Source organism: Chenopodium album, chromosome 22, assembly GCF_948465745.1.
Source record: "Chenopodium album chromosome 22, dcCheAlbu1.1, whole genome shotgun sequence".
NCBI classification, from domain to species: domain Eukaryota; kingdom Viridiplantae; phylum Streptophyta; class Magnoliopsida; order Caryophyllales; family Amaranthaceae; genus Chenopodium; species Chenopodium album.
Genome location: NC_137855.1, coordinates 38,269,155 through 38,283,417, shown reverse-complemented (window position 1 = coordinate 38,283,417; position 14,263 = coordinate 38,269,155). Strand labels below are relative to the sequence as shown.

The window sequence follows — 14,263 nt, the reverse complement described above, 5'->3', positions numbered from 1 at the left end:
TGAATGTTGAATCCGATGGACAATAAAAACAAATTATTAAGAACAAAGGGAAGTACAATACATTATAGTCACGTAAGTTATTTATATTAAAAACTGATTGAAAGAAACATGTTTTGTTTACCTTATTTTCACTTAATTCAGATGTATAATAAGTTCAGATTAGGAAAAATAAGTTTTGATAAGGGTTAATCAAGTACAAATTAAAACTAAAATAAGTTTTAATAAGGTCTAATAAATTCAGATAAATGAAAATTAGGAAAATAAAATACACCCTAAAACGATACTAAAAACGGCTAAACAAAAACATGGATAGTGCATTGTACAAGTCTATAGGTGGTCACCGGCCAAGTAATGGATCCAAATGAAGTAAAATTGACATGATGAAATTAATACTTATTGTAGGTGTTTAATGGGCAACCGACGTAACATTCAAATAATAATAAGTGCTTAGAAGATCAAAGCATTGCTTTTCCTATAATCGCTTTCACTTGTTCGTTTTTATTCAATTTGTTGGTCGTGGGGCTGGGGTATAATGCTATTTCTAAGGACCATTCATATATGGCGTACAAATAATAATGGTTTCCACATTTTTGGTATTTTGACTTTATAGCGAGTATGTTACCAGCTACTGTGACAGTGACAATAATTTAATTGATTTCATACATTTATTAGCTTGAACAAGAATAAGTTTGTAGGGCAGTAAATAGTACGAGTAAGGTAGTAACAATGTTGTAAAAGCCACCATTTTTTGGGTCTTTGTTGCAGTAATTTTTATTTTAAATATTGGTATTAGTTGTAAACTTGTATATTATTTGAAATAATATTAATAATTAATCTAAAGTCTATTAGATTTGACTAAGCTGGATTTGAACTAGGTCACGCACCAATTGGATTATTTACTAACAAAATACTACTATTACTATTTTAATCATCTTTTAAAACACATTTGTTAAAGACAAATGAGACTTTTATTAGCGACAAAAGGATTATCCATTCATTCTGTAAAGATTATACTCATAATAATTGATATTTCGTAAAATAATAATACATGTAGGGCCTATTCTCATCAGATTATTTTCACTTCAGTTTAGTTCAGTTCAGCTCTAATAAGTTCACTTCAGTTCAACTCAACTCAACTCCTAATTTTCTTCTCTCATAAAATATTCATTTCAGTTAAGTTTAGTTCAGTTCAGTTCAACTCTAATAAGTTCAGTGCAATTCTGTTCATCTCATTTCAGTCAATGAGAACAGACCTGTACTTTATAATTCAATTTGTACAAAATTCCATTAAAAAAAGGGACACATCTAGTCATAACTCATAAGTATGTACTTGGGTTGCACCAAAAAAAAAAAAAAAAAAAAAAAAAAAAAAAAAAGTATGTACTTGGGGGCTTGGGGCCTTGGGCTAAGACCAATTAAAGTTGAGGGTGTAGGTCCATATACATAAAATAAACAATGGACCAACATCATAAAACCAACCAGCCCAAAAATAAGCAACCAAACAAAACAACGAAAGAAAAGAAATCTACTACTAGTAGTAGTAGTACAGTGTACAGTCACTTGACAACTTCACTCAGAAATTTAGAGGACAGAGAATCACTTTTGCATAACAATGGCGTGGTGCGCAGCTAGAACCTTCCAATTGCCGGCGATTGACACCGGCGCACTTCGCGTCAAAGGCCAAATAGTCGCCGGAGTTGGCTGCGTTTCATTCGCCGGCTCCAATTTATGGCGTTCTTCTTCTTCTTCTACCTCTCGCTCTAAACCCTTTGCTTGTCGTGCTGTTTCTACTGATGCCAGTATTCTTTCTCCTCCTTCTTTATATTAGTTATTTCTATTTTTATTGGTTTCTGGGTTTTGTGTCATTTTATGTTTGTTTGAATGTTGAATTGAATTTGGATTTAAAATGGGGTGTGATTTATTGTTTGGTTTTTGTAATGTAATTGGAGTTTGTTACTATTTTGAATGATGTTTTATTGAAATTTGATGTTTTTTTGGGATGAATTGGTGATGTTGTTTTGTTAATTTGTATTTGGAAAAGGATTTGAGTAATACTTAAATTCAAGAGGAAGACATTGTTTTAGTTTTGGGAAAGTATTTTCTGTTTGAAATTGGTTGTAGTTTTGAGCAATGAGCATGTGGAGAGTTCGGGCCGTAAATGTCGAATTACTTGATTTATTCAATTTTGAGGCAGTTTGCAACTTCAACTTTGCATAATGTATCAAAAAATTTGAACCTTGAAACATTTGTCCACTTAGGCCATTAATTTCTCTCATGCTATTAGATAGAATATTATGATCTTTTGAGAAAAAGTTTTATTTAATAAGATGATACGGAGTATTAGCTTAATGAATGTATGCACTTCGTATTCTTTCGTATTGGGTTAAAGATGCATTTTGACAAACTTTGGTTATCAAGTTTTGAGACTTTTGACCATGGCGTAATATAATAGAAAAGACTCAATATTGAAAATTGAATTTCTTTCAATATGATGGATATTGAACGCCTTTGCAATTAATCCAAGTTTTTGACTAGTTGAGGCTCATATTACATTGGGTGGTTAGAGACTAAGGGGAAATGGGACTGACCTTTATCAGCTAATCAACATGAAATAGAAATTGAGTGGATGATGGCTTCCTCTTATCAAGTAGGCTCAAGGAGGAGTTGGCTTTAGGCTTTCCAAATATGTGTTTATATGAATTGTGAATTTGTGATCACATTTTCTTAACTAGTGATGATTTATGAGTGTGTTATCATTTCCGCATATGTAGGTTTAAAGGAAGTTGTTCAAACAGACAAGGCTCCTGCGGCATTGGGACCATATTCTCAAGCCATTAAAGCAAACAACATGCTCTTTGTATCTGGTGTTCTGGGTCTTGTGCCTGAGGTTTGAGTCTCAAATTTGATTATTCCAGCTAATTTTGTCAGTTTGTGTTCTTGTAATTGTTCTTGCTTACTAATGTACAATACCTGTTTGAATGCAGACGGGAAAGTTTGTATCAGAAAATGTGGAGGAACAAACTGAGCAGGTAATTAAAAATTTTGCAAACTGACACGATAAGGACCCGTAATGACTCAACCACTGGATAGTGGATTGACAGAATGACGGATTTATGAGTGTAATTATATATTTATATATACATTTAATAAAGGAAGTTTTGCCTTGACGAGCTTGTTAATGCATCTCCTTTATCGCTGCTAACTACTCTACTTGTGCATCATTCTTTTGGTTAGGATGGGAGACTGGGAGGTGGGGTACTGTTTGCCAAAGAGAAGTTCTTTAAACTATATTGTGCTGATAATATATGCTTAGTAAAGGCATATCTCAATGCTCTACAATGGGTCATTTGCTTATTCCTATTAAGCAATATTAGCTAAGACAAATATGATGCTCAATGAGTCAAACTGTCAAAGTGCCCATATTAAATTGGCTTCAGTGGCTGAGTAGTATCAAATGCTTCTCACTTGTCTGCATTGTAAACCCAAAATTTGTTTTTCTGTGGTCAATGAAATGCCTAAAACTGTAGCAAACTGGTTCAAAAATACTGCCTTTGATGTGAATAAGTTGGTCGGCTTTCATTTGCCATGAAGATAAACATGTTCCTTTTACAAACTGTAGTTTGATGTATGCAAGTGAGCTTGCCAAGCATGCATTTTGATTATCATTTTGAATGAACTTTTAGGCATTCTACAATTATTGTAGACCTCTAGTGTTCTTGCTTCCAGCACAGTATCGAGGTAGGGGCAGTATATAGTTCGTGAGTTTGGCATATCTAGACTTTCAACCTTTATTACTCTTAGTTCTTTTCAATATATTCCCATATTTTGGACCCTAAAGTTAGAGAGGTGTTAATTTTGTCAAGTCATCTTACATTTTCAGGTTCTAAAAAACATGGGTGAAATTTTGAAAGCTAGTGGGGCAAGCTACTCTTCTGTAGTCAAAACAACCATCATGTAAGAGCGTTAGCTTCTCAAATTTCCTTCTTAAAATTCTAAGAAGCCATGTAATCTGAGCTTTACTGATTTGTTTGATCTAAACGTTAGGTTGGCAGACTTGAAAGACTTCAAGAAAGTGAATGAGATATATGCTAAGTGTGAGTGAATTTGTATCCCTTAACCTATTGTTATTTGCAGAATTTTATTACTTGTGGTATACACTTCAAAAAGGTGTTTTGAAAATTTTATGGATTGTAATTTTATTTTATTCTGCAGATTTTTCATCTGTACCTCCAGCTCGATCAACTTACCAGGTTGCAGCATTGCCTTTGGATGCCAGGATTGAGATTGAGTGCATTGCTGCACTATAGGTTATGTCTGACTTTAATTTCTTTATGAAGATCAATAAAGTTATCATGGCTGTGCAGCAATTTGGTGCTTTGAGCATTCTATTCCTACTACGGAGTATGGTTGCTTTAGTTTTCTTTGACTTGCTGTTGGATGTACATGATATATGTTCTCCACTCAATGTATGATTCTGTAGACATTGTTAAGACTTTATGTCGAAATTTGACCCTTGAGCTTATTGAATATTACAGTGAGGGTGCTATTGGATTCATGTTTCCATCCCATTTCTTATTTTAGGGAGTTCAATAGAGAATCTGTTGATACGTTGGCTAAATCTGTGATCAATAATTTGTTGGAACCTATCAGTTCCTTAGGCCTTGTGGTTTCGGGTTTCCCCACCAGATTTTGAAACAAGTCAAACCTATTCGGCCTCCTTTAGAAGACTACACCTTGGCTTTTATGTATATTCTTGGTAACTAGCAGATTATTATGTGCTCCTGGAGTCCTGGGTTCATGTTCACTAACCTGGTGTGTATGTATCACACCGGTGCTTGAGGTAACATGTTTATTGATCAATGCAAGTAGGATGGATTTGTACCTAATCAGCATATGATGGTTGGCATCTGCAAACCAGGATTAGCGATCCGTTTATGCATTTGCTGATTTTGAACCATCTAGTAGCATTGGGACGACACAACAAAGTATCTATTGTACTACGTAGATTGATTTTGATCTTCAATGATAATGTCTGGAAACCGATTCCTATTCTGAAATTAGTCCACTACAACGCTATGAATCTGTCATCGAATGAGTCTTAGGCCCTAACTAATACTCCGTATAAGCGCAAGCAACACAAGCCATGATCAGAATATAACAAACAGCTTCAGCTCAAGTAACATAATAATCCATCAACGAGTAAAAGATAATATTATGATATGTGAACTAAAAAGTTCTATAAATTTGCACTTTGTTTTATGAAGGAGCCACAATAGAATTACACATTACAGATAGTAATCGTAAATTCCTAAGTTTGTGTGCTATATTAAAATTGTTAATCAGCAATGAATCAAAAAGAGTTTGACGAATCATGGCCTCTCTCTCTTGAGGAAACACAAACACCGTGGCTTCTGTATACCCATGACCATGATGATAGTGACTCTAGTGTGTGTGAACAACTCCAGGCTTTTTTACTCACCCGGTGACTCGAAATCGTACATGAAAAGTATCCCTGAATTGTGCCACAAGGACGCAATTGCTTTTAATCATGGCTGGTTAATTCTACGCGATCAGGAGGACAGATGCATCTATTCTTTGTTCAACATTACCACTTTACAGACCACAAGTCTTCCGCGATTACCAACTGATGATGTACCTGTTGGAGGGTTGCCTGTGTGCTTACTAACATCATCCCCATCCCCTGCTGATGATAATTGTATGTTTTTATTATCCATTGATAGTGATATCTGTGATAGCCTGTTGTTACTATGCAAAGATACTTGAGCGCTGTATCAATTACCATTGAGAATTAAACAACATTGTCGCTATCAAGGTATGGGAACTGAATTTAGAGGAAAAGAATTGGATGGAGTTGAAGAGTTTGAATGGCAGAGCTTTTTTATTGAATCCTCGTGGAAATCTTGGTGTGTTTGAAATAGTATATGACGAACCAAGTTGGCAAGTTTATGATATGCCAAACAGCGTGGATGATGATTTCGAGTCGTGTCATCTAGTCGATTGTGAAGGAGAACTCTACATAGTATTCGTCTACAGGATTGAAAAATGCCGGGTTCAAGTCTTTAGATTTGACGGCTCTAACAAGAGTTGGGTTGTAGTTGATGATATAGGAAATTATATTTTCTTTATTAGCAAGACATCGTGTTATTCAATAGTATTAAGTGATCCTACGATGAGAAACAAGATCTACCTTCCGAAGATAGAATGGAATAATATCGTGTTCTACTCTCTAAACACCAAGATGTATCACATTTTAGGGAGTGGGGATTCAAAGGAGAATTTGTATGGAACCAACCAACCGTTAATGTGTTGCTAGGTTAAGCTACATATGCTTATTAATTTATACTCCGTAATAATTTTTATATAATGAATTTATAATTTTTACACTAATAATTATTTTCAAAGTTATTTTCCTTGTCAACTTGACAGATAAGATGGTAAAATCCTTGAGTTATTTTACTTGTCAACTTGTTATAATCATCTTCCTATTACGAAAATACATCTGCTTCTATTCACAAATTTGAGTTTTACCTTTCAATCATTGTTTGTTCTTAAATTTATTTATTGTCTTTGATACAAAACGATGGTTGAAACATGTGATCGATGCACTAGGGTAAGAAAGGGTACTTGTTGACAAATTAAAACAAATAACTAAGTATAATTTACTGGTTCTATTAGTTACTAAATAAAGAGCATGTATGATCAATAAATAAAGAGCATGTATGATCGTCATGGTCAGTTTGGGTGTCGGGTCATTTTCATTTTCGAGTTGAGTATAGGTCGGGTCAATTTTGGGTTTTGGGTCAATGTTTGCGAGTCAATTTTGAGTTGGGTCATTAGATCTCATTTAGAATTGGCAGGTCTAGGTTTATAGATGTATTAATTATTTAAAAGTACTTTTTAGTATGCTTTCTATTATAAAATTTATCAATAAATAAGTCAACTATATTATAAACACTTTATTTGTATCAACCGTTTTACAATTATAGTAGTGTGCATCGAATGTGGCTCTCGAAAGAGTTAAAAAAAAAATGAAAAAGAGAATAATAGGATAATGTACTTGTTAGTTATTTTGGGTAATGTTTAACCTGATGTGATTTTGAAGTTAATAAACAATGGGATAATGAGTTTTAATGTAGTTACTTTTATTCACTTATATTGTACTTCCTCCGTTCTTTTTTACTTGACCTGATTTGACTTTTACACTATTCATCACCCTTCCTTTGACCGTCTTTTGTGAATAATATATAAGGGATAACAAATTCATGTGACATCTTTTTGACACTACTAGAAAAATAGTCTTTAGTATCAGAAATTAAGCGATACTAAAGTGTTGTTTTCCGATACCAAAGGTCATTAGTATCAGAAATAATTTCCGACACTCAACTGATACTAGTACCTCCGTGGCTAATGGGTTGGTATCAGATTTCCAATCCGATACTAAAAAGGGGTGCCTATAGTATCGGAAAAATCAATAGTATCAGATAAATAGAAACGGAAATTCTGATGCAATTATCATGTCCTGTGGTATCAAAATTCTTCTGTTACTATATACATACTATTGTATCAGAAATATTTGATACAAAAGAGTTAGATCTTTAGTATCAAATTGGTTTCCGATACTAAACAATCCCTATAGTGTCAGAAGTTATTGTTACAAAAGTATATTATTAGCTTTGGGAAATGGCTTTAGTTTCGAAAATTTCTGATACTAATAAGGTATCATTGACATCTAAATTTTTGTTTCCAAAGGAATAGTAATAGAAATATTTGTTATAGAAGGATATTCAATAAACTAATAAAAAAGATATATTAATATATAAATACCAAAAGGATAACTTGCATTATATTTCATTTCTCATCACAATTTGAGTACAAAAAGCTGATGTATAATGCAGATTCTAAGGGTATTAATATCACCACAATTCAAAAGTTAATGTACATTGATCATGATAGTTTCTTCAAAATGTAAAGGGTTATGATCTCATCTCGTATTCTTCAAAAACATATGCGCGACCAAATAAAATTGGGCTTCTTGCACTAAAATCTGATTATCAGCTCAAAGTTGAACCTGTTAAGACAAATTATAGGAAAAAGCAATCATAATCTAGATATAATAGCATAGCAGTTGGTCGACTAAGAGAATATCATGAAAATGCTATTTATATAAATATATATAAGAATAACCAGTAGAAAATCAAAGCAAGCATGTCCAAATGGTAACCATAGGGTAAAAAGAAATTAACACTTCAACATATTAGCCAACAATGAAATAATGTTAAAAATGCACACAAAAGAGGAGGAAAATGATTAAAACATACCAGGGAGTATCTTACTTAACAATTCCTTCATATTCCGCATTTGTTCTTCTAAAGCTTCCCTTTTTCTTTTTTCACCTAACATTTGTTCTTCAAGCTCCTTTCTTTTATTTGCTTCAGTTGCAATTTCTTGTTCTAATTCTACTCTTTTTTGTTTTTCAGATGCAACTTCTTCTTCTAAGGCTTGTCTTTTATGCATTTCTTGCTCAACCATTTGAAAAGCTTCACTATTATTCAATTTAAAACTATAACTAGTCGACGCCTTCACACCTATTCCATATGTTCGTTTGTAGCCACGCTTCTCTTCTCCAACAACAAGCTCAAAAATTTTTTCCCTCTCAATAACAATATCACATTCTGGTGGAAGCTGTTGAATGTGATTTTTTGCTTCAGCCTACAATTTATGAATTAAATTGGTTAAAATAGTCTTTATACATTAGACAATAATTAACATATAAAATACATAGACAATTTTTACATACAATTTTCTTTTCAGAAACTAGATCAATTGGTTTCTTTTTTGCAACTCCATATGCATTTTCAAAAATAGTGAGACGATCAGGTTCTTTTCCATCCTTTGTCTACAAAAAGAATAGTCATATAGAAGAAGAATGGTTTTACATTTAGATAACAGTGGAAAGTTCTAATAAAATTTACCAATTCATTTCTTAATCGAGCTAAACTCTTTGTGCCCAAATGGTGTGCCATTGTAGATTTCATGCGATTGTCAAAGTTCCTTTGACTGCTAGCCTGTCATATTGAAAAAAAAAAAGATGGCATGTTTAGGGAAAAAAAATTCCATTTTTGATTGAAACTTGTGCATTTTACATACCCTTCCAGCTTCTGACTCCCATTTGTGCACTAAATTCACCCATTGTTCAGGATCTACTCTGTTATTAGGTGGTTTTAATAAGTCAGCCAGAGACTTTTCACCAGGTTTATAGTGTTTTTTCTTTAGTTTTCTTCTCCATGATCTCAGACAATGATTCATCTTGTCTAAAGCCCAATCTTTAGGAGAAGTCAGACCTTCAAATGTGAATCTTGTCTGCAAAAAAATAAATTAAAAGCAGATAAAACGTCATCTAAATGAAGTCAACATTAAATATTCACTCAACAGTGGTTAATTAGAAGTATATTACCAAGATGATCTTCCAAAACATGTCTACATTTTCCGTAGTCTTAAACTTTCTCCAATCCTTAAGGTCAAGGGGTACCAATTTAGGGTCTCTTGCAAGTAGACCAAGATATGATGACAACTTTCTGCCATTTTTCCCAATTGGTTGTCCGTTATGATTAACGGTGACGATTGTTTTTTCATTACTCGACAGGTTACTGCACTTGTTAGGTCCCCTAGGAGGGTTAACTTTTGGCCTCTCTATCATAAAAACAGAAATTAACTAATTGGTCAGCACAATGATAATAGAAGAAAATAATTAAAAACAGATAGAAAATAAGAACTACTACCGTTTGTTTCATGAGAGGAGATCATGTTTTGATCTTGAACATTAGTGTCATTAATTTGTTGTCCATTATTAGAGTCTTCTGGGCCATTGTCCTCATCACTTGAGCTCTCATCGCTTGAACTTCTGTCATTTCTACAGACACGATAATCTTCTTTTCTTTGTGCTGAAGTTGAAGCAATACTTTTCTGACTCTGTAAATTTCCTTTCAAACTTGATAGCATTGTAACCTGCGTATATACATACACAACAAGCAAGGAAAAAACAGGAAAGTGCATGCACATTAAGTTAACAATGGAAATACTCCTTCAAAATATTCAGCATACATATATAAATAGCAACAATGAAACTAATAATAAGCGACATAATTTATAGTCATTAGAAATTTTTCTAAGCCATCATTACACAAGACATATTTTATTTGAAGTCATATCAAGCTGTAAGTGTAGTCCTCATCATCTTCGCTATCCTCACTAAATTCCTCCTCTTCACTATCCTCACTATATTCCTCCTCTTCACTATCATCACTAGATTCCTCCTCATTAATATTATCATCCTCATTTGCTAAATTCACATAAAAGTTATCAAGATCAGTTCTTGCACTATTCATCAATTCATTCTTGTGTGGCTCACTACCATAATAAGTTCTCATGTCAACTTCAAGCGCATCATTATCCATGTCATATGCATCCCTAGGTTGTACCCTGGTCACAACATTCCAATTACTCTCAACTGGATCAGGTGTGTAAAAAACCTGTAATGCTTGAGAAGCTAATACATAAGGCTCATTTGTTTTCCATGGGTTTTTGAAATTTACGAGAGTAAATCCCAAGACATCTTCTTTAGTTCCTCTCCCGTTTCTCAAATCTACCCAATCGCACATGAATAAGTACACTTTTCTTCCTTCATAATAATCCAAAACAAGAATGTCTTTCAAAACACCATGATATGTGACACCCTCCTCACCATTCACACATATCCCACTATTTTGAGTTGGGGAATTTCTCTCAGAATCTTTTGTACGAAACTTTAATCCATTGTAGTATATTTTCTTTATACGCTTTGCCAAATTACTGGGACCCTTGCTTAGCCATCGAAGATCATTTTTAATCTGGTCATCTTCCTCTTGACATATGCTTTCACCCTACAATCAAAAAATAAAAATTGTTACTACAAAAAAGATATATGTGTATAAAGTAACTACTCAAACTAAATACGTACATGAAGCTGAAACCATTTCACAAATGTTTCTTTGTGAAGATTTTCAAGAACTGACTGTTCCATATGCAAATTTTGTTGTCTAAGAACCTTATGCTCTCTGTATCATACTCACAGAAATAAAAAAAAAAAAAAAGGTTACAATGTAAGTAATTTATGCGAGTTTAATCTGATAAAAATGAATTAAAATAAAAGTATCTTACTCTGCATATTTTGTAACTTCATCACAATTAAACAAGACATATTGATGGGCTTGAATCCATTGATGATGACTCAAATGAATTGTCTCTTCACTCCCTAAAGTATGACCGATTATTGAAAAGATGGATAACCCATTTCGTTCTTGATCAATATTATTTCTGCTAGATCCACCTTTGCTTGATTCAACTTCTTTCAAGTATCGAGAGCAAAAGATCATGCATTCATTAGCAATGTAAGCCTCGGCGATTGAACCCTCTGGTTTTGCTCTATTATGTACATATGATTTTAATTTGAACAAAAACCTGTTATTCGGAAAAAGGAAAAAAAAATTAGCCTCAACTGAAAACATCATGACAGAATTACCATAAAAAATAAATGAGAGTATAGAATAAGTAAAATAATGTACACCTTTCAATTGGATACATCCAACGATATTGAACCGGTCCGGCAATGGCAGCTTCATAGGATAAATGACTCACCAAGTGTACCATGATATCAAAGAATGATGGTGGGAAAATCCTTTCTAGACGACAAAGTGTCAATATAACACTAAGCTCTAATTTCTCAAAATCTTCCAATGAAGCATCTTTAGAGCACAACTCTTTAAAAAAATTACTCAGCTCAATCAATACAACACTTATATCTCTCGGTAATGCTTTCCGAGCAGCTAGTGGCAGCAACTGTTGTATTATAATGTGACAATCATGACTCTTTAAACCATATACTTTTCCATTTTTCATATCCACACGACGAGAAATATTGGAGGCACAACCATCTGGAACCTTCACCGAAGATAACACTTTACAAAAGTTCTCCTTGGCTTTTTTATCAAGAAAGAATGGTGCTGGAGGTTTTTCAAATTTCTTCCCTACCTCTCTGGGATGTTGATTATGCCTAATGTTCATGTCTTGAAGATCAAAGCGAGAGTTTAATGTGTCTTTACTTTTTCTATCAATGTCTAGTAAAGTTCCCAGCAAAGCTTCACACACATTTTTTTCCGTATGCATGACATCAATATTATGCCGTATAAGATGGTCTTTCCAGTAAGGTAGAGTAAAGAATATACTTTTTTTTTCCAACCTGAACTCAATTTTTTTTTCTTACTTCCCTTTCTCTTCCTCTTCAGACCATCAGACTTTCTATTATGCTTCCCAAAGATAACCTTAGTCTTACGCATTTGAAATAGCAAATCAACACCAGATCGTAACTTTGGTGGTGATCTGTCCTCAGTTTTACCATTAAATGCAGCCTTGCTTCTTCTAAATGCATGATTAAGGTCTAGAAAACGACGATGTCCCATATAACATAACTTCCTACTTCTTTTTAAAAAATGAGAGCATGTATCAACATTGCAATGAGGACAAGCAAAGTAGCCTTTAGTTTTCCACCCTGAAAGCATTCCATAGGCAGGAAAGTCATTTATTGTCCACATTAATGCAGCATGTAACATGAAAGTGTTATTTGTTGAAGCATCATAAGTCTCCACACCATCCCATAATTCCTTTAACTCATCAATTAAAGGTTGCAAATAAACATCTATGTCATTACCAGGAGATGTAGGACCAGAAATAAGGAGTGACATAATAAAATATGAATCTTTCATGCATAACCACGGAGGCAAATTATACACCATAATTATAACAGGCCAAGTACTATGATTAGTGCTCATATTACTAAATGGGTTAAAACCATCACTAGCCAAACCAAGTCTAACATTTCTAACATCTTTAGCAAAATCAGGATATTTCTCATCAAAACTCTTCCAAGCTAAAGAATCAACTGGATGCCTTTGTTTCCCATCCTTACTACGTCCCTTTTTATGCCATCTCATTAAATTGGATGTTTTAGATGACATAAAAAGACGCTTTAAGCGTGGTATGAGGGGGAAATGACGTAGCACCTTTGCTGGACCACTTTTCTTTCCAATTGAAGGATCTTTCCATCTCGAAACATTACACATAGTACAAATTTCATCATCAACCTTCTCTTTCCAATACAACATGCAATCATTTGGACATGCATCAATTTTAGTGTATCCCAAACCTAAGTCTGCTAGTACTTTTTTCATTTGGTAAAGATTCTTTGGAAAGTTTGAACCTTTAGGAAGAAGCTCATTAAAGAATTGTAGCATACCATTCAAGCATGTATCACTCCAACGATGCAAACATTTCATGTGATAAAGTCGAAGAATAAATGACAAAGTAGTAAAATTATCACATCCAGGATATAATTTAGTTTTAGCATCTTCCATAAGCTTTTGAAACTTTTCAGCTTCTAAATTCAACCCCCCCTCACCAGGTTCAGGATATTCACCTATGCTATCACCAAAATTAGGAAACCCAAAAGCATCATGAAGTAATCCATGCATATCATCAATACTAATATTTGACTCCTCATCACTATGAGATTCATCATCTAACAAGCCTGATGGTGAAGGTTCTTCCCCGTGAAAAACCCATACACTATTAGCATAGTTTCTATCAAAACCCTCACAAAATAAATGCTCACGAACATCTTTAGGATCAAGATACACAGTAACAGAACATCTCCTACATGGACATTTAATCCTCCCATTTAAAGCTGAGGCATTTGCAGCAGAATTTATGAACTGGTCTACTCCTTCCCTATATTCTGGACAATTTCTTGGCATATGAACCCATCTCTTTTCAATATCCATGATACAAATTTACACACCTAACAAGCCCAATTAAAAGCCATATTCAATTAAGTCATAATTAAAATTTCAATTAACAGAAAGCAAAAGGCTTAGAGCCATATCCACATACTGTTCAAGTAGTATATATATATACATATATATATATATATATGTATATGTATATGTATATGTATATGTATATGTATAACAAGTAGACATGCATGCAAATCTATCACATTACACCCCATCAATAAAGTAATAATTAATCATACAACTTACACAACATACAAGTTACTCTATTAACAAAAAAAAAAAAAGAAGTAAAATCAATAGCAATGTTTAACTATAATGGAATAAAGTATAATTATAATAGTGGAAAGATATAGTACCAA

At 33.5% G+C, this 14,263-nt stretch overlaps 2 protein-coding genes across 2 annotated transcripts; one reads left to right on the top strand and one right to left on the bottom strand.

The window, feature by feature from the left end:
- The first annotated feature begins 1,564 nt into the window (after positions 1–1,564).
- Positions 1,565–4,607, top strand: LOC145605035 (reactive Intermediate Deaminase A, chloroplastic-like). Its single transcript, XM_081661045.1, has 6 exons — positions 1,565–1,799; positions 2,772–2,887; positions 2,985–3,029; positions 3,881–3,954; positions 4,045–4,094; positions 4,213–4,607. Exons 1-6 carry the CDS (start codon positions 1,613–1,615, stop codon positions 4,305–4,307), a joined length of 567 nt encoding a protein of 188 aa, XP_081517171.1. The 5' UTR covers positions 1,565–1,612; the 3' UTR covers positions 4,308–4,607.
- Positions 4,608–10,223: 5,616 nt separating this feature from the next.
- LOC145604368 (uncharacterized) lies at positions 10,224–13,892 on the bottom strand. The gene is made up of 5 exons (XM_081660280.1): positions 12,320–13,892; positions 11,624–12,173; positions 11,218–11,517; positions 11,018–11,114; positions 10,224–10,940 (listed from the first exon to the last, which is right to left on the bottom strand). The coding sequence occupies exons 1-5, from the start codon at positions 13,890–13,892 to the stop codon at positions 10,224–10,226; spliced, it is 3,237 nt and encodes a 1,078-aa protein (XP_081516406.1).
- Positions 13,893–14,263: the final 371 nt, after the last annotated feature.

Coding starts and splice junctions, on each gene's coding strand:
- LOC145604368 (XM_081660280.1), bottom strand. CDS start 13,892: ATGGATATTGAAAAGAGATGGGTTCATATGCCAAGAAATTGTCCAGAA. Junction 11,518..11,623: donor TGGATGTATCCAATTGAAAG/GTGTACATTATT, acceptor TCCGAATAACAG/GTTTTTGTTCAAATTAAAAT. Junction 10,941..11,017: donor TGAAATGGTTTCAGCTTCAT/GTACGTATTTAG, acceptor TTTTGATTGTAG/GGTGAAAGCATATGTCAAGA.
- LOC145605035 (XM_081661045.1), top strand. CDS start 1,613: ATGGCGTGGTGCGCAGCTAGAACCTTCCAATTGCCGGCGATTGACACC. Junction 2,888..2,984: donor TTCTGGGTCTTGTGCCTGAG/GTTTGAGTCTCA, acceptor GTTTGAATGCAG/ACGGGAAAGTTTGTATCAGA. Junction 3,955..4,044: donor GTAGTCAAAACAACCATCAT/GTAAGAGCGTTA, acceptor TCTAAACGTTAG/GTTGGCAGACTTGAAAGACT.